This window comes from Abramis brama (genome assembly GCF_963993115.1).
Source record: "Abramis brama genome assembly, chromosome: 8".
NCBI classification, from domain to species: domain Eukaryota; kingdom Metazoa; phylum Chordata; class Actinopteri; order Cypriniformes; family Leuciscidae; genus Abramis; species Abramis brama.
In genome coordinates this window covers 27,210,110-27,228,858 of record NC_139970.1, presented here as the reverse complement: position 1 = coordinate 27,228,858, position 18,749 = coordinate 27,210,110, and the positions used below count along the sequence as shown (strand labels likewise).

The following is an 18,749-nucleotide window of genomic DNA, read 5'->3' as shown; positions in this document are numbered from 1 at the left end:
AAGTAGGAGGTGAGAGAGAGAGAGAGAGGGAAAAAGAGAGAGAGGGGGGATGGCTTCATCATAACATCATCTCTCTCTTCTATAGGAGAGAATGATCACAGGTTACATGTAGTGCATGTAGGTGTTTGCATGTGAAGAGGAGTGTGTGGATCACACGCCACCTCACATGCTGCAAAAAGCAACAAAAACAGACCAAACTGAATCACGTTGTGAGTGGGCCTGTGCTGCCTTTCTAAACTACAGTGCATCCTGTTGGAGAACACAGAATGGATCTGTTAACTTCTTCTGATGCATGTGATCTGTGCCTTGCTATCAATGGAACTGAACAATAGATCCCCACTGCACGGTTCAGCTGGTTAACTCAGTCACACTTTTGCCATTTTTACTAAGGATTCACCAATATTAAAACTTTAGATGCTTAGCCTAGCAACCGACAACCAATTGCGTACTTATTTGCATTCTTTGTACAGTCACGGAAACACTGCACAAAGTGCACATTGTACATAAGCAGTAAGTTCAGCATTTGAGAGGAAAAAGTCAAATGCTGACAGAAAACACAACAATTTGAGTAAAGAAGAGACCGTTTCCATGTCAATATAATGCCACATACGTTTGCAAAAGAAAATAAAGTATAGAGCAAAAAAAAAGTTGTTTTGCAAACAAAAATAAAGAATTGCAAAATAAAAAATAAAGTAGTGCAAAAATAAAGATATAATTAATTGCAAAAAATCAAATGACAGCTGTAAAAAAAAGGAATATTAGGAATATTTTGCAGCATGATAAATGTCTTTACTGTCACTTTTGATCTCTTGCTGCATAAAATAATTTCTTTAAAAACAAATCTAACTAATCCCAAAACATTTTAATGCTACAAATTTAAGCATCAACAACATAATGTACAGTATGATTGATTTTGAGATTTGATAAATATTAATTTTGACAATGTTATTAAAATATTAGTGTTTTTAAAGATAAACTTATACAATTACATATACACACACTACTGTGCATTTAAAACAGGTATTAAACTGTGCGCTTTCACTTTCAGTTGGGTTGGAATTTACAGAAAACTCCTTCTTGAAATGATACAACAAACAACAAGGATCTTCTTCCCTAAAAACAGAGCTCAAGGCCACAAATGCATAAAACAAAAATGTACACACATGGTTTTATTAGCAGTGGAAAATACCCAACACCACTTGTGAAACTCTGTGAGGCTTTCTTCATGTTGAATGGTGGAGAGAGAGTGTGTGTATGTTTGTGAGGGCAACATGTCCCAGCTTGAAATATCTTGAATCAGTTAAAAAAAACACATAACTTCTGAGGAATCCAGAGCTATGGGGAGAAATGGGAGCTGAAATCATCTGTGGCACAGTCAGGCACAGAACACCTGAACGAGTCCTAACACACACTACTAACTGAGGTCACAAATCTTGGGGCCCTTTGAAACATATCTCAAATATCTATAAGGATGCAGAATGACAGTAAATAATATCTTGTGCTAACTTCACCGTTACTAGTCGTAAGGATGACTTCATCTTTGTGAGCTGTGACACCATAAACAGCTAAAATGATTTGCTGTTAGTCACTAAATAACACTTCTTACATTCCAAATATCATAATGAACTGAAAGTATAATTTCCTGCATTAAAGTACTTCAGAAGAGCTTCCAAGAATGCAAGGAATTTGCCATTTCCACGGTCTACCCTTTCCTGTTTCCTATTTTAGCTGCTCTCCTGCCTCCGAGCTGAGGGGAGTGCGGAGGAATTCATGGGGAACGGAAGCAGATCTCCCACTCAGTGAACATTCCCAACTGTCATCTTGGCTTTTCCCGCAGCCGTTCATGACTAGTGGTGACCAAATCTTTCCAGTGAATGAACTGTTCTCCATACATTGACTCGTTCACAGTTTATTTTGAAGCACTGTAAGGGAGCAAATCATTGATGGGACCTAGTACTAAATGAGTCATTGGCTGCATCTGAAATTCCATACTCTCTCTTGAGTAGGTAATAAGTAATTAGTTCATGACCGCTGATAAAGTATGTTCTATATAGTAGGCTATGAATGCGTGTAGTATGAATGTAATCTGGATATACTACATTCGCCATGTTGTCATTATCATGTGACCTACCAGCGTCAGTTGCGTCGCTTCACTGCCATTCACAAATCCTCTCCCGTGGCCTCATGGGATAGTACAGTGTCCACCGTATGCACACTTCAGAATCTCACGAAACAAGTAGGCTAGGTCATCTGGGTACTTTTGGCCTACTCTTTTAGGAGTACTGTAAATTTGTACATAGCCTATACTTTAGTCACATACAGTTTTTCACCTACTATATAGTAATAATAATAATAATAATAATAATTCATTACATTTATATAGCGCTTTTCTCTGCACTTAAAGCGCTTTAAAGGGGGAAATCTCCTCAACCACCACCAATGTGCAGCATCCACCAGGATATAGTAGGAAAGTATGCGATTTCAGATGCAGCCACTTAACGAGACTCAAAGCGGCTCTTAACTAGACAGCTGAACTGGCAATTAATGTCGTAAGGGCACTATAATAATTTGTTACATTTATATAGCACTTTTCTAGGTACTCAAAGCGCTTTACAAGGAAGGGGGAATCTCCTCAACCACCACCAATGTGCAGCATCCACCTGGATGATGCGACAGCAGCCATATTGTGCCAGAACGCCCACCACACACCAGCTTATTCGTGGAGAGTAGACAGTGACTATGTTTACAAGCTGTCAAATATCGGGTTATGGTCGGGTTAAGGTCAGTTTGGGTTTCTGAAACATTCGGAATAACCCGTTTACATGCGTGAGCAGAGAGAGTTACTCCTGTATGGAATTTGTAATCAGTTGGCAATATCCCGATGTAAACGGCGACGCACGGTTAGCGTCTGGACGTACGGACAACCTTAAGACGCAATATGCGTCATTTCCGATTGGGGTCCAAAAATCTGACCACTAGATGAAGCCAATCAGTATATGGGGATGATATTGAAATTTTGTATATTGAAACTGTACATTTATTTAGACTATGGTCTGTGAAAAGAATGTGGTCTTTTTCTATGACCAGATAAAAATCATGCCCAGTAGTAAATATTATTTAATATTATTTAATATTTATTTAAAATAAATAAATAAAGATACATTTATGTAATTGTCATATGTGGGGAAAAGTGATGACGCTTAAAGTCGCAATGAAACAGAGATAGTGATAGATCTTTTCTTCCGTATTGTGATATAGTACACTACATACAAGTGTAATGGACATGTAGGGTGGAGACTCGGTTATATGCATCAGTTGTTGATTGCATTGTAAAATGTGTGTTGCGTTTAAAAATGGAGGATTTGATTGGATCATTGAATCATTGTCATTTACTACTGCTGTGATCTCATGGGAGTGACAGATTGTCCCGCCCTCACGCTAGTAAACAGGTCAACAGAGAATTGGGAGGGAGGCCCATGAATAATAAAAATAATAATGATGTGCACAGAGAAATATATTTTACTAAATACAGTGAGCAATATTCAATAAAAATAAATAGATTTTGATTTCGAGGTGACTTTAACAAATTGGTTAAGTGAAAGATTCACCACATTCACCACACAAAGAAACAAAGTGATGTACCGTACAGAAATACCTGAGTGAATCATTTTGCTTAAGAGATTCAAAAGATTCGACTCAATGAGATCCCTACGTCATACGCCTCTGGAATGGATGCATGACTAAAGTAGTCATCATCATAACAAGCAGTAGACATAAAAGCATCAAATCAAAGCATTCTTCTTTTTTTTTAATTCAGGACATTTTTATAGGAAGCTCAAGTGTCTCCTCACGAGTGTGTCCTCAATGACAACTTCAATAGGTTGAAAGTTAATTATTTACGCTATACAATAGTAAACAAAAGAACTAGCCTAATCCCTGCAGATCCAATGACCATTAGCCTTCAGAGTTCTGGTTTCAAAACATAACCCACAAATGCATTCGTTTTCATTTCATAGGCACTGGTGTGCACTTATCTCCAAACATGGAAATGAAATCTTCAGTCATAAGTGTAAGGGGATTTCCATAGTAATCAGTATGTGGACAAGCTGGTCATAGGAAGTATATGGTCAGTCCCGCGCGACAATAACAACATCCTCTACTTTCATCCCACAGATCCTCAAAGCTATTTTCTGGGCGTTTGTAATGCATCTGGACACAACTGAAGTGGCCCACATCTTTATCCCGGCCCATGACACTGTCCTGTCCGCAACAACATACTCGTCTCGTCGTCTGTAACATTGTATGCATGCTGGTGGAGACGTTTCATCTGCTTTCATCTGAGTAATATGTGTATAATTAAAGTTTTTAACAGCCAACACATAATGGGTCAAAATGCGACAAGACATATTGGGCAACATTCCCATTTGAAACTATATTCTCAAGAGCATCTGACTGAGCAGGCGCGCGCGCACAGCGTGCTAAACACAAATAAAGCATCACTTCACTTTACCTGCTTCAACCGTATCCGTTAGGTCGTAATTTGTTGCTGTCCGAGGGAATTCTTTCAGTTTTCTTGAGCTGAGGTTCATAAATCCAGAGTTCGCCGCATCCTCCAGAGCTCTCTCCAAGCCCCGGCTGAGAGGCAGGTTCGTGTTGGAGCCCAGTCCGTTCAGGTTCGACTGTAATGCGGCAGAAGTCAGCTGGGAATGAGGACGGGGCTCCGGTCCCAGCGTCGCCATATTCTCCCCGTCGGGAAAAAAAAAAGCTCGTGGAAAGGCTCTGCGATCGCTATATCCTAAAGAAAATGTGCTGGTCTCAACATGCAGTGGGTGAATTTCCTCCTAGTGCGCTGTCTGACTGTCCATAACGCGTCTGCGCAGTTTGTTTATGGATCTGAGCTCGTGCCAATAACGTTTACTGGCCTTTACTACAGCGCCATCTGCTGTACGTTCACAAATAGCGATGGTTACTACTTTACTAGATGGAGATTCTTATAAAATATTAAACCTCTTAACCTTTTGAAATTCATGAAATAAACACTATGAAATATTATTAAATACACATATGCATGCTCTCTATTTACCCACAGTGTAATATATATATATATATATATATATATATATATATATATATATATATATATATTCTAAATATACTGTTAAAACTCATAATTAGAAAAAAAATAATTAGTGGACAGTAAAATGAGAGTGTTATAATATGCACTGTTATATTGTAATATTATAGATTATAATATTATTTTATTATGCAGGACACACTATATCAATAATTATGTTTAGATGCTTCAGATTACAAAATATAAATATGGTCATAAATGGTAGGCTACTCATAGAAATAAATAGGTTAACATTTTTATGAGTAGGCTAGACCAGATTTAAGGAGAACATTCTGAAAGTGTTTGTACAAGTGAACTCCAAAAATATTTAATTTATTATAATTTATGTTTAATGTGAAAAATATACAATATGCCTGACTTCATGCAAGTGTACTAAGGCTAATGACTGACTTTACAAGAACACATATAAAGGAAATTTTAGGTAACACTTTATTTTAATGTCCTTGTTACACATCCTACATGTACAGTAGTTGTAGTCAACTATAGTTATGCATAATTACATGCAACTAACCCTAAACCAAACCTAATCCTAACCTCTAACCCTAAAGTACTTAATTAATATTACTCGGTACTTAAATGTATAATTACAATGTAAAATAAAGTGTAACCAAATTTTAAAAAAAATTAGACAAGCAAAACATTAGACACAAAACATAATTAAGAACATTTAAACAATCATATTCTAATTTTCCCCATTAGATTAGTGATCTAATCAAGCTGTTCTGCTTTTCTAAAGAAATAGTAGGCCTACACTGGCTTATAATGTATTTACAGACCAAGGAAGTGAAACTGCATGAGACGAATCAGATCATATCATAAACGAAAGCAACAACTTTTCTCCTATTTTCACGAACAAAATATGGTGAGTTTTACTGGTTTTCATTTCTTTGTTAGATCGCATATCACATAGAACTGTTTACCCTAAGCTGTCGGTCAGAATCATTGAGAAACATGCTTGCTCCAATACAAATTACAGACAAACTTGTGCAGTTTTGATCGTTCAGCCAAAATTTCAAATGACTGTAATTTACATTCCAAACCTGTATGACTTTCTTTCTTCTGAGGAAAACAAGAAGATATATATATATATATTTCTGTCCATACAATGAAAGTCAATGGGGTCCAGTGATGTTTCTGCGGAGCCCCTAAAGGGACGTGGTGGTGGAAATATTTTTAGGTTGGGAAAAAAATTTTTTCCAAATCTTTTGCGTTCCCTCGCAAAACTTTTGCGTTCCCCCGAGAAACTTTGCGTTCCCTCGCAAAACTTTTGCGTTCCCTCGCAAAGTTATTTGCGTTCCCACTTCCCACGCAAAACTTTTGCATTCCCTCGCAAAGATATTTGCGTTCCCACGCAAAACTTTTGCGTTCCCTCGCAAAGATATTTGCGTTCCCACGCAAAACCTGTTTTGAGCTCGGACAGACACTTCCTGTTTAATGTCCCGCTGGCAGTGTTTCAGACAGAGCTCCGTACGTTAATGAAGTTGGCCGTATTCACATAGGCTATTCGAACTCCCCGGATCAATATTCTTGAGCTAAACGTTGTTAAAACTCAAACGACACCTATTTACAAGCTCGATGGTGTTTTAAGCCCCCAATGGCTCCTTAGAGGCAGCTAACCCTACCCTCAACCTTAAACCTACCCATCCCCTCGCTGCCTGGAAGGCGCCTCTGGGGGCTTAAAACACTAAACACCTATTTACAATCACAGTAACCTAGACAACGAGCTACAACCCAATTCTCATCACAACAAGCTTGTATAATATAGGCTAAATGGATCTCTATGAGCAGCCGGCTGAGAGAAAGTTCAAAGGGACCGTCTGCAAAGTGCAATATAACCCAAAAACGACTACAGCATCAACTCACAGTCAAAAATACAAAATAGTCATTAACTTCAATGTTACAAACTGTAGTGCCACCCAATTCAGTTTACACATCAATGGTGACCCACTGGTCATACTACACTGCTTTTGCACATTTTATATTATGAAAAATATTCAATAACTTCACTGTAACACACCAAATTTAGTTCACACATCACTGCTCTAATGTTGGTTATAGGCCTACAGCACTTAGTTTGGGAAGTAATTGCACATAAAAAATAAGTAGGCCTATTCTTTACACAAATTATATTGGTACTGTATGCAGCTTTTGCAATATATTTGCTTACTGAATTTGATGGCATTACACTGTATAACAGTGTGAAGTTATTTAATATTTTTTTCTAAAAAGGGTGAAGTTACTGATTTTATTTCATAATAAATAATCATAAAAATTATGCATTTTTTTTATCAAACTAAGTAATGTAGTATAACCAGCAGGAGAGCAGTGATGTGTGAACTGAATTTGGTGACAGTACAGTGTGTCACAGTGAAGCTATTGAATATAATAATATAAAATGTGCAGAAGGGTTTTGGGATTTGCACTTTGCAGACGGCCCCTTATTTGGACTTGTCTCTCATTCGTCTTTAGAGACAAATTAATATTATAAAGCTCTTTTTGATGAGAATTGGGTTGTAGCTCGTTGTCTAGGTTGTGATAGGTGTCGTTTGTGTTTTAACAACGTTTAGCTCAAGAATAGGGAAGTTCGAATAGCCTATGTGAATATTGCCAATTTCACTGAACTCCTTGAGTTAAGCACTGACCGCATTTCTTTATTTGAGTCTAAGTTCAAACACTATGAAACGCTCCATTAACGATTAATCAAAAATATTTCCCATTTCCCTGGTAGTGTCATGTCCTCTCTCTTCCTCCAGGCAAATGCTGGTAGTAGCAGCAGCAGTATGGTCAGAAAGCTGCACTTTGTTAACTGGTTAGTGAATTCTGATTTAAATGAGAATTCCTCTGACAGCACTAATGATGATGATGATGATATCGATGAAAGTGGACTGAAGATGTGCGATGAACGGGATTCAGACCTGCTCGACCATGAGGAACAGTACCATCTACCCCGGAGCAGCCCTGTCATATCCCGCAAGAGACATAACACAGAGACAGAAAAAACGTCTGATCTGTCTTTGACACCACCAATATGGGAACTATCCATCTCTCCAATGACGAAATCCAACGATTCAAGTGCACATAGATTCAGTCGCTCAGAGAAAGAGAGAGACCTTGATCTCAATGATTCACCCAATGGCTCTTCAGGACAGACACAGTTCCTCACAGGTAATCATGGGCGAGGAATTTCACCTGTCTCTCAGGACACTCAGCTTCACAGTCAGTCTTTAGTGTCTGGACGGTTACATGAGGATTTCCAGTCAAAGACTAAAAGAAGGGCCTGCTCTGACATTCTACCAGCATCCAGGCAGAGGAGCTCAGACCAAGCTAAGAAATGTGGATCATGTGTTGATGTACACGCCACTGAAGACATCTACAGTTTGGACCAGGTAGGTATGCTGTAAAAAATTATTCATTGAATTTAATTTAAATGGGACCATGCCCCTTTTTACAAGATGTAGCTAATATAAGTCTCTTCTGTGAAGTTTCATCTCAAAATACCCCACAAATCATTTATGACACCATGGTGTAAATGCCCATTTTCAAGTGGAAGGAAAAATATACTGTTTTTGTGCATGCATCTTTAAATGCTGCTCCCCACCCTGCTTTCCAGAAGAGGGCGGAGCCTGTACAGCTCATGCCTCAGAGACTCTGCCAAAAACTAAAACATATGTTTGGTTTTGATAATTAGCATCTTTATCGCAGTCACGCTCACGTGACATTATTATCATGAAAGTTTACTATCTGCCTGCGTTTTAAAGCCATATCAGTTTGAACTACTGATAATTGGTTTTCTGAGCACACACATATGAAGCACGCGCACAGAAAGCTGTTAAACTAAGTTCTCTTTCACGTCTTATTGCGCTTAAAATGTCAAATACACACAAAGTCCACATAAACACAGTCAGTTATGTCTGTGAACGTAGCAGCAAGTGAAGAAATCACATCTGTAGGCTATATTAGATCTGTGTATTATAGTGACAGCAGCGTAATATACAGCAGCCTACCTACTGCTATGCTGTTAATATGAATCAAACAACAAAAGAAAAACAGAAAATTACTGTGTTCTTGATTGAATTAACTTTAGTGACTTATAATACATTTCTTACTTGAATGCTGCTGTTACAGTAAATGCTCTGGCGATGAGATAAACATGGAGGACTGTGTACAGCTCACTGAGGGCACATCTATGCTAATAGAGCAGAGTCCCTTAGCAATAGTGGGCGGGGCCTAAGCATAGCATGCTAGAATCTGCAAATGCTTATTCTGAGACACTGCTTTTGATTTATGGGGATACAAATTTAGGAGTGGGTGGATTTTTACCATTATAGGGTGGTTGTGCACACACTGCTGACACACATTTATGTTCAAACACCATGTAAAAGTGAATTTTGCATAATAGGTCATCAATAGTGCATCATTTTTGCAAGCCATTTTTAAGACTATACTGTTCATTTACTTATTATTCCTTAATAATATTTTTTTTTTATTGGTAACATAATATGTAAAGTCATTCAAAAACTTCCTGAGCATTTGCATCTTCAGAGCCTATAGCATAAAATATGTATTTTATTGTTTTTTGTCTGCAGGAAAATGCTCATTTTGTAGTTGTGGATATGGTGCTGGAAGTTCTGGAGGCTGTGAAATGGGTTGTGTGTCTGCAGCAGTTAAAAAACACACATCCACATCAAGACAGATGTGAAACACACAATTCTTCAAAAACAGACTCGTTCTCTTCCTTTGACAGCGGGTTTGAGGGTAAGATCGGATTGTGTTGCAACAAAATCCTGTGCCATCCGCATGTAATGTGGTCCTGACGAAGATCAGATAATGCTGACCTGGTCTCTTTAAAACTGCTGGTCAACAGTACTGTATTCTGCAGGCTGTATTTTGCTGAAATAAGTATTTACTTCACAATTATAAGTAACATTTTACAATAATGTTCAAACTCTTAACATTAATGAATAGGTGTCATTTAACTAACAATGAAAAATATTTTCACAGCATTTATTAATTTAGTGACTTAAAAATATACTGTTTTATAGTTAAATAATGTTAACTGGTGCTATAGTCTCTCGTAATACTCTCACTTTCACAACACAACTGGTCTTGTGTCTCAGTTATTGACTGTAGTGGAAATCACCTCAGAAGACTCCATTTTAGTAGGTCTTTTACCATAAAACTATTAAGTATTTACTGTGTGCTGTTGCCCTGTTTGGCTGATTATTTAGTACATTGTACTATTTTTCTCAGCGGAAGCTTTAAGATAATACAAAGGTAAAATTATTAAATAATTTAAACTCAAATCAATATTTCATGTCATGTAATAAGCAGGATAATGTACAATCAGCCAATCATTATCGCAAAAAAAATAAATGAGTATATTAAGAAATTAACATTTATCAAGATTAATAAATGCTGTGCAAACATCGTTTTGTGTTATTTAATTGTAGCTATTACATAATGTTGAAGTATAAAACCCTATTGTAAACCGCTAGCCAGTTACAAATAAATTGTTGCATAATGCAAAAGCATGTCACCCCACCATGCAGATTGTTTAATAGTTAAAAATATATATATATATATATATTCTGAAGCAAATTTAAAGAAAAAATCTTGTGTTTCTCTGTCAGATGACAGCGCCTCCCAGCTGTCTTCAAACAGATACTCCCTGGCTTCATTTCAGAGGTACTGAATTCTACATGCACAAGTTCATGTAATCATGTTTACATTTTTTTATGCACAAGTTCCAGACATAATTGTTTTATTCCCAGTTGTCTCCAGAGCTATAGAATGCAGTGGTCTGCTGAAGATTTAGCCCACCATTTGGTGTCAGAGTTCAGGAAGCAGTGGTTCCCCTCTGAGCTACTGCAAAACCCTGTCAACCTCAACTCTGCTCTGCAGGAAGTGAGAATGGTTACGCATAAACAACACACACATTCATGCACTGAGAACACGCAGGTGCAGCCACACACACACACACACATACACGCACACACACACACACACCTACCTCTCTTTCTATTCCACATACTGTACACACATATAACTGTTTTAAGGACGGACATATATTCTCAATTAATTGATCAATTCTAACTGTTTTTTTCTGCAGGTCGCTTTGGCAGAGGACAGGATCAGTCTAACTGAAGAGATCAAGCAGAAGACCAGAATGAGAGGATCATTAACCTGGGCTCCACCCAGATTTCAAATCATCCTCTGCGTCCAGCCAACACACAGGTGAGCAAGACCACCATATACACATTAACAGAGTTTCTACAATTATTCAGACACTTAAAGAGATAGTTCACCCAAAATTAAAATTCGGTCATCCTCGAGTTGTTCCAAACCTGTATGAATTTCTATTTTGTGCTGAACACAAAAGAAGATATTTGGAAGAATATGGGTATTCAAACAGTTAATATATCTGCTTTTGTGTTCAGCAGAAAAAAATCATTCATACAGCTTTGGAACAACTTGAAGGTAACAAAATAATGACAGAATCTTCATTTTTGGATGAACTATTCCTTTAACTGCAACAAATATTTTGTAGTAAGACTCAAGTACATCTTTATATGTAGTTTCATAGTTACTTCTATTGTCTTTGAAATATGAAAGCATTTATGGTCAACTAGAATTTGATGTCATTTCTATTGAAACTTGATTGTCATGAATTTAAATATATTTGTAATTGATGAAGTTAGTACATTTAAAATACTGTAAATGTAATACCGAATAACACACATTCAGTTCAAATAAAATCAAGTACTTTACATGTGATTTAGTTATTTAAATGGTTACAAAGTACACTTATTTAAAAGTGTGAAACAGTCATGAAAGTGTTGGCTACTCTTAGTACAATTAAGTGGTCTTTCACTATTATTATATTATCTGCAACTTAATAAAAATACACTTTTAAGATTTGAAGTAGACTACAAGTGCACATTCAATAGAATTAAGCGCATTTCATATAAATATGTTTTCAGGCGCAGTGATGTCATCACTTCCCAGTACTTCCTGTGTGCAGGTTGTGGTACTGAAGTCGAGCCCAGTGAGTAATGAAGCTGCTCTTAATATGATTCATGTGATCCAAAACTTTTAGTCCTGTGACATTAAACCTTGAATATTCCTCTCTCCCAAGGGTATATGAAGAAATTGCGCTATTGTGACTACCTGGGAAAATACTTTTGTGATGGCTGCCACGGTGGTTTGGAATCAGTGATTCCAGGTCGGGTTCTGAATAACTGGGATTTTGCACGGTATCCGGTCTGCAATTTTTCAAAACAGTTACTGGACTCTATATGGCAGCAACCGCTTTTCAAACTTACAAGTGTGGCCAAAAATCTGTACAGCCAGGCCAAAGAGCTACAGCGTTTCAGAGTGAGTGTTTCATTCTGCCCTGTTTTTGTAGAGTATCTGTATGTCTTTTGCCGGGGTGATATCAGGTCAATCAGGTTACATCCTGTAATATTAATTATGTTCTCTCATTTACTTTAGGAACTACAGGAGCAACTAATATCCATCAAAAAGCTTCTGAGTACATGCAGACTATCAGCTGGGTGATTTGTCTCTTCTCTAGCACTCTTGTTTCTGGCCAGTTTCGGTATAGAGAATTCATAATGGACATTATTGGCAGTGCCATAAACAATCAGGATATGATGTTTCTTTACGAAAGCTGGGTATGTAGTGAGTAGGTTTTTCTTTGTTGACCCCTGTTTCTCTAACCAGAGTCCTTGAAGAGTTTGAACAACTTCCTGCTCACCTGATGCAGGAACTCCACTTCTTTTCCATGGATGATCTCATCAGGGTGAAAAAGGGTCAGCTCTGTACCATTGCAAAAGCCTTGCTGCAGTCTGCAGTTGCTCACACAGACCTTTGTGAGGTTTGTCCAGCTATTATTTAGATGCCTACAAAGTCAATTCATGTAAATGTGTTCATGCGTGATTATAGGATTCTATGATCACAGTCGTGGTCTAACATTGTTTATATATAAACAACGTATCTGTGGAACACTATACAGAAAGAAAAAAGTTTTACAATGAACAATGTAGATCATTACGCACTTACTGTTATGTACTATCTTTGTATAAATCTCAACAGTCACCATCTCTCTTACAATCTTCAGCTGTGTCAGGCCAAAGGTTTTATCTGTGAGTTCTGTCATGGGAAAGAAGTGCTTTTCCCTTTTCAGAGAGACACCTGCACACGCTGCCAAGGTCAGACATCAACATACTAAAAGCATTTCCAACACTCTGTTTTCAAAATAACTCAAAACAATGTTTCTGTCCAACTTGGGTTAATATGCTTTAGCAGTCAGTGTAAGAAGAGAACTCAATAATTCAAGCTGTATAAGGCCATTCCTGCATTTCATGAAATGACAGTTGCCTTGTACCTTGGATTTTTTTTTTTTTTTAGATTGCAGAGCCTGTTTCCACATCTCATGTTTCCGTGATGAATCGTGTCCCAAATGTGCCAGACTCCAGAAACGAAAGAAAATCCAGGAAGAGATCATCAGTTTATGAAATCCACATGTCCCTTGCTGCATTTTAAAGTTGCATGCAACAATTTTCAGGTCTTCAGAGTTCTTGAACGGTTCAAAATGCCTACTTGAAAGGCTACTGATATCATTGTGTAAATAACATATGAATGGCTTTTTCATATCTGTGCTGTTGATGTTTTACATAGTATTTCCATTAAGTAACGCATTACACAAGAGACCACCTCTGATCATATTTTTTATGGTTACACAGAATCAGGATTAATTAATGTGTCAGAAAATGTGATCACTTGAATTTAAAAACACACAGCTGAAATTTGGACATTAAAATTAATCTTTGCACATTTATTTTTCTTCCCTGACAAGATACAAAATGTTCTCACTCAACACCCCTTCAGTTGATAATTTAGTCAAATTTCAATCTACAATTGGGTATTGTATTTAAATGCATTCTGTGTTGAATATATATATATATATATTTTTACATTTTTAAATAAAATTGCTCACTTGCAAATGCTGATTTGACACTGTTGTTTTCTTGGCAAACAAGCACACTAACTTTTTTATAAAGTTTTACTTGGGGCAAATTGATTGCCAAAATTACTGCTCAACTGTGGAGCAGTCATCATTACTTGAAAGACTGATATATATTGATATTTGCTTGTTACAAAATGTATTTAATGTGTAAATATTGAAATGGTTTAGGTTTATTTAAATCGTTGTCTAATTCATATTATTAAGGCTAATATTAACTGAATGAATATTTCTCAGTTTTATATATGTTTAAGATTTAAAGTCTGGATAAAGGGTAAACAATAGTCTGTAGACATTTATTGAGACAAACATCCTATTATTTTTTAAATGAAATAGAAAAGTATTGTCAGAAGTGGGATTCGAACCCACGCCTCCATTCGGAGACCAGAAATCCCGCTTCACAGGAAGGACTGAACCTTGAGTCTGGCGCCTTAGACCGCTCGGCCATCCTGACATACGTCACCTAACGCACTGAAGCCTTTCTGACTTGTCACTACATTTCTTCATATAACTCGCTAACATTAATAAAATCGGTACTGTTGCTTAGTGTTTTTTTCCATATCATACGAATTACTCGGATTGTTTAGAATATCAGAAAAAAAATGTTTTCTTTTACGACGCCTTCTCGTGCTCACATTAAAACTGCTATTTTAACAAGCGATATAATTCTCGGTTATAGTTGCTTATTTCAAATGCTTTATCCTTTACGAAACAAGACAGTAACGTTACTGTATTCAGAAACAGACGCGCAGCGCTAACGTTAGCATTAAGGTATAAATAGCCTTAAGGCTACAGACAAGTTACAGCGGTATGTGTGCGAAACCAAAGTCAAGTCTTTGGCGAAATTTAACTTACAGCGCCCACAAACAGCTGACAAGTGACAAGACAGACAACATGAACATTTTGTGTTCTTGGATTTCTTGTGGGTTTTCATTGTACATTCGCGTTTTTACTTCTTAGTTTGGGATTATAAACATTCTACAATGATTCATTTTTAAATACATAATTTATAGACAATTTAGCATTCTCGTTCATATCAATGGCACTGTTTTATGATTATAATAAATAAGTTATCAAGAAAAATGTTAATTCACAAAATAAAAACAAAAAAACAAAACAGTGAGCATTTATAAAATAGCCTAATAAGAGTCTTAAGTATTCCCCTTACTACAGTCTATTCAGTCGGCTTCTTCTAAATGCATCAAATTAATTAGATCTCAAACTTTTTTCAAAGATTTTCATTCTAAGATTTATTAAATGGATCACGACGATCAGATTGCGTCTGCTCCTCTCAATCAAGCTCGTCTCTTCTCTTCTGTCATGATCGCGCATGCTCGTCGACACTCATAGCGCGAATGACAAAGAGCTCTCATTGGTTGATCACTGAGCTTTTATCTAGAATGAATTCGCATATATTCTTTTTATTATTATTTTTTTTCATCTCTTACAAACAGCTTCTATTATTGTAAAGGGTTTTAATTACTTTGCAAAACATATCTCCAAAACCAAATCTATGTAATGACTTAATAATAAATTGGTAAAAAATAATAATTGATAATTGTTAAATAATAAATAATAAATCAAAAACTGTTTGTAGAACTCTGCGAGGTTTCTGTCATTACCCGAAATAGTTTTGCAATTTTTAACAGATTCAAGAAAAGTAGCTGCGCCTCTTCAGAATAATGTTGATGGTAAAGATTACAGTAAAAATCAGCACAGAAATCTGCAAATTCTTGAGGGGTATTAGTCACTGTCCCGTCAATATTTAGAGATTCAATTCGCTTCTTATTTTTATGAAGGAATATCAATTCTTAAAGTCAGTCATTTTTAAATTAAATCCCAGCTGTGCAGGTGGGGCATGTTGTCACACTGCGTTACAATGTGCCCCTATTAGAAATATGCTATTCTATTCTATACTTTTTTGAATTCTATTGAGGAAACATGAGAAAAAGGTGAATAAAGACTGAGAGTCAATGCTCAGAAATGACTAATTATTAATATGTTTTGAAGTATGTTGTATAGCTGTGTTTTCCTGTGTTCGTAGTCAAAACTCAAAAATGAGTTTATATTTAATTATTAAAAAATGGCATTATTTTATATGAAAAGTATTTTTATTTTTTTTTGAAAATATTCTAGTTTGTCTTGTATGTTTGTTTGATTAGATCAGATAGCATTTTAAGCTGTCATATGGTCATGTTACTATGAACCCCTCACATGTTACAATGTACCCCACCTATGGGGCATGTTGTCACATTTCACTTCCATTCTTTCGGGATATATCAAGAAAAAAGTGTATACTGTATTAAAAAAACAAAGCCACATAATTGTACTAGACATGTGTGAAATTAATGTGGGGAAAAAATAAATACTCTGAACCCTAAGTAGATTTACACAAACTGAGAAAGTCAAAAAGCGGTACTTTGTGCCCTGCTCTCCCCTAGTGCACCTTCTGTCCAATACATCGCAATTTGCTTTTGTGCTTTGTTATAAAGTTTCAGATTTCAAATTGTGTCAATATCATTATCAAATTTAAACAAATACCATTTTGACATTGTTTTAATGTCGCGTGTTGTAGCTCCTTCAACCTCATTGTAGCTCCTCAGTTCAAGCGGTTATTGACTGAATACCTTTTTTTCCTTTTTACTAATTTCTAAATAAACTATCCCGAATAAACTAATCATGTCTCGTGTAATCACTCAAACCAAGAAAGTTTGTTGAGAGCAATGTTACATTTACTTCATAAAAGTAATTCAATAAACTCATTAGACAATTACATTAGACACTATATTACATATTCATTATATGTACATTTCTTTTTCTGTATATCTGAATAAATCTAACAATCTAAAAGTTTTTATATCAACCATTTAAAACAAAGTTAGCGATATAACTTAATTATTATTACTGTGATCTTAAAGGATTTGCTATCCTGTGGCTCCCTCTGATGGACAACATTAGTACTCATCTCTGAATCGAATTGACATAAATGTCTGATCTTTTTTTTAACGATTACATTTTTTAATGATTATTTTATTACTGATAATATAGCCACATCAAACTCAAATTCACTGATTCATGGTACCTTATTTCATGCTTTAACGGTTGAATTTTAAACTTCCATTTTGTAGCTAAGCAGTAATTATACATCATAATATCACTTGTTAAATGGTTTAATACATTCAGTCCTGCGTGAACAGATTCGGTTTGTTTGCAGATTCGATGTGCGCTCACGCGCTCTGCTCACGCACGCAACTTCGGGTGCGCGTGCGTGCATATGAGTGATTTGAATTTTATTTGCTATGGCGACGGGGACGCGTGTTATGAATTCTGACTGCAAATACCAACACTTTGACTGTCTGCTGGTTGAGACTAGACGAGACGGACTCAGAGACTTTTGCTGAATATTTTCTGCGCTGATCTTGAGATTTTGAAGCTGTTCGGAGGATTTCAGAGAGGAGACTTTTATTCTACAAGGAGCTCGGATAACCCCTAACGTTACATCGTTGTATTTTTTTAAAACTTCATATTATTTCTGAGGACTCTTTCATTTGATTGTTCTTTTTTTTATTTTAGAGGGAGTTTGGAGTTTTATTTTATTAATTTTTTTGGGAGGGGTATTTCTGAGGAGCATTGTATTGTATTTTGTATTGTATTTGTATTGTTTTTATTGCACTTTGAAGGATGCCAGGCCCACATGTTTCTGTGCCCACAGGTCCGGCTCACAGGGAGCAGAGCCCAGATGATGGACGTCCGTCCACTTCCTCTGGCAGAAGTCCGGCACTGAAGAGACAGCTTAGTTCTTCTCGCGCTCATCAGAGCGCTGAAAATGAGATGCCAATGAGAAAGAGGAGGAGGATGGACAAGTCTGAGGGTAAAACAAATGACCATTGGAGAATATCACTGGAGTGCCATTAATTACCATATTTGACCACACCATATTATATCAAAATATAATTTTTGAAGTTCTTCCTCCTGCAGATCAGCAGGTTCAAACCCCTCCAGCTCCAGGCCACCACAGTCCAGCACTTTTCCGGAATTGGTTTGAGGTATTGGCCCTAATAAGCTACAAATGAATTTGAATATATATTAATATTTGGATGATTCTGATACCTTTTTGTGCATTTGTTTTAAATGTTCTTTGTTTATTGTGATATGGAAAGAAATCAGGGTCAAATCTCTTCTATGTGCTCTATGTATATCATCAGCCTGTTAGCAGTGAGGGAAGTGATAGTCAGGAGAGACAGAGGAAGAAGAGTAGGTCTCTAGATCTGATCACTCTTCACTGGAGTTCTGGAGAGCATCTCTCTCTTCACTGGAGTTCTGGAGAGCATCTCTCTCTTCACAGCAGTGGCTCAGGTCAGGGTCAGAAAGTGGAGGATCAGACCACTGCAACCATTAGTGAGAGACACGCTGAGGGTAAATCCAGTGACCAGTTGACAATGTGTAAATGCTCTGTTTATTAGTGCTCTGGACATCATAAAGTCTACATCATTTTCAGCTAGATATGAGTATCCATTAATGGAAACGTGTCGTTCAAGGGAACTTAATTAATTAAGGGAATTTTTCTGTTCCCTTGGATGAAGTGCCATT

At 36.7% G+C, this 18,749-nt stretch overlaps 2 protein-coding genes across 12 annotated transcripts in view; one reads left to right on the top strand and one right to left on the bottom strand.

Annotated features, from left to right (window-relative positions):
* The window catches only part of lrch1 (leucine-rich repeats and calponin homology (CH) domain containing 1), a 44,910-nt gene extending 40,032 nt beyond the window's left edge, over window positions 1-4,878 (bottom strand). For 7 of the 8 annotated variants that reach the window (XM_084122808.1, XM_084122811.1, XM_084122807.1 and 4 more), the window contains exon 1: window positions 4,511-4,874. In XM_084122808.1, coding sequence (XP_083978934.1) covers window positions 4,511-4,739 — 229 coding nt within the window. In that variant the 5' untranslated portion in view covers window positions 4,740-4,874. Of the gene's footprint in view, window positions 1-4,510 lie in introns of all 8 variants that reach the window. The other variant, XM_084122804.1, reaches the window with a different exon arrangement.
* A 1,034-nt stretch (window positions 4,879-5,912) lies between these two features.
* rubcnl (rubicon like autophagy enhancer) lies at window positions 5,913-14,143 on the top strand. 4 transcript variants are annotated; one of them, XR_014607536.1, is made up of 12 exons: window positions 5,913-5,996; window positions 7,888-8,520; window positions 9,721-9,889; window positions 10,765-10,819; window positions 10,906-11,092; window positions 11,244-11,368; window positions 12,115-12,179; window positions 12,270-12,508; window positions 12,626-12,687; window positions 12,857-13,010; window positions 13,229-13,344; window positions 13,544-14,143. XR_014607536.1 is itself a non-coding variant. In XM_084122819.1 (12 exons), exons 1-12 carry the CDS (start codon window positions 5,928-5,930, stop codon window positions 13,648-13,650), a joined length of 1,902 nt encoding a protein of 633 aa, XP_083978945.1. In that variant the 5' UTR covers window positions 5,913-5,927; the 3' UTR covers window positions 13,651-14,143. The 4 variants fall into 4 exon arrangements, 3 of the variants coding, with proteins under 3 accessions (XP_083978945.1, XP_083978944.1, XP_083978946.1); XM_084122819.1 differs by having other exon boundaries at window positions 10,906-11,038; window positions 13,254-13,344; XM_084122818.1 differs by having other exon boundaries at window positions 13,254-13,344.
* The last annotated feature ends 4,606 nt before the right edge of the window (window positions 14,144-18,749 follow it).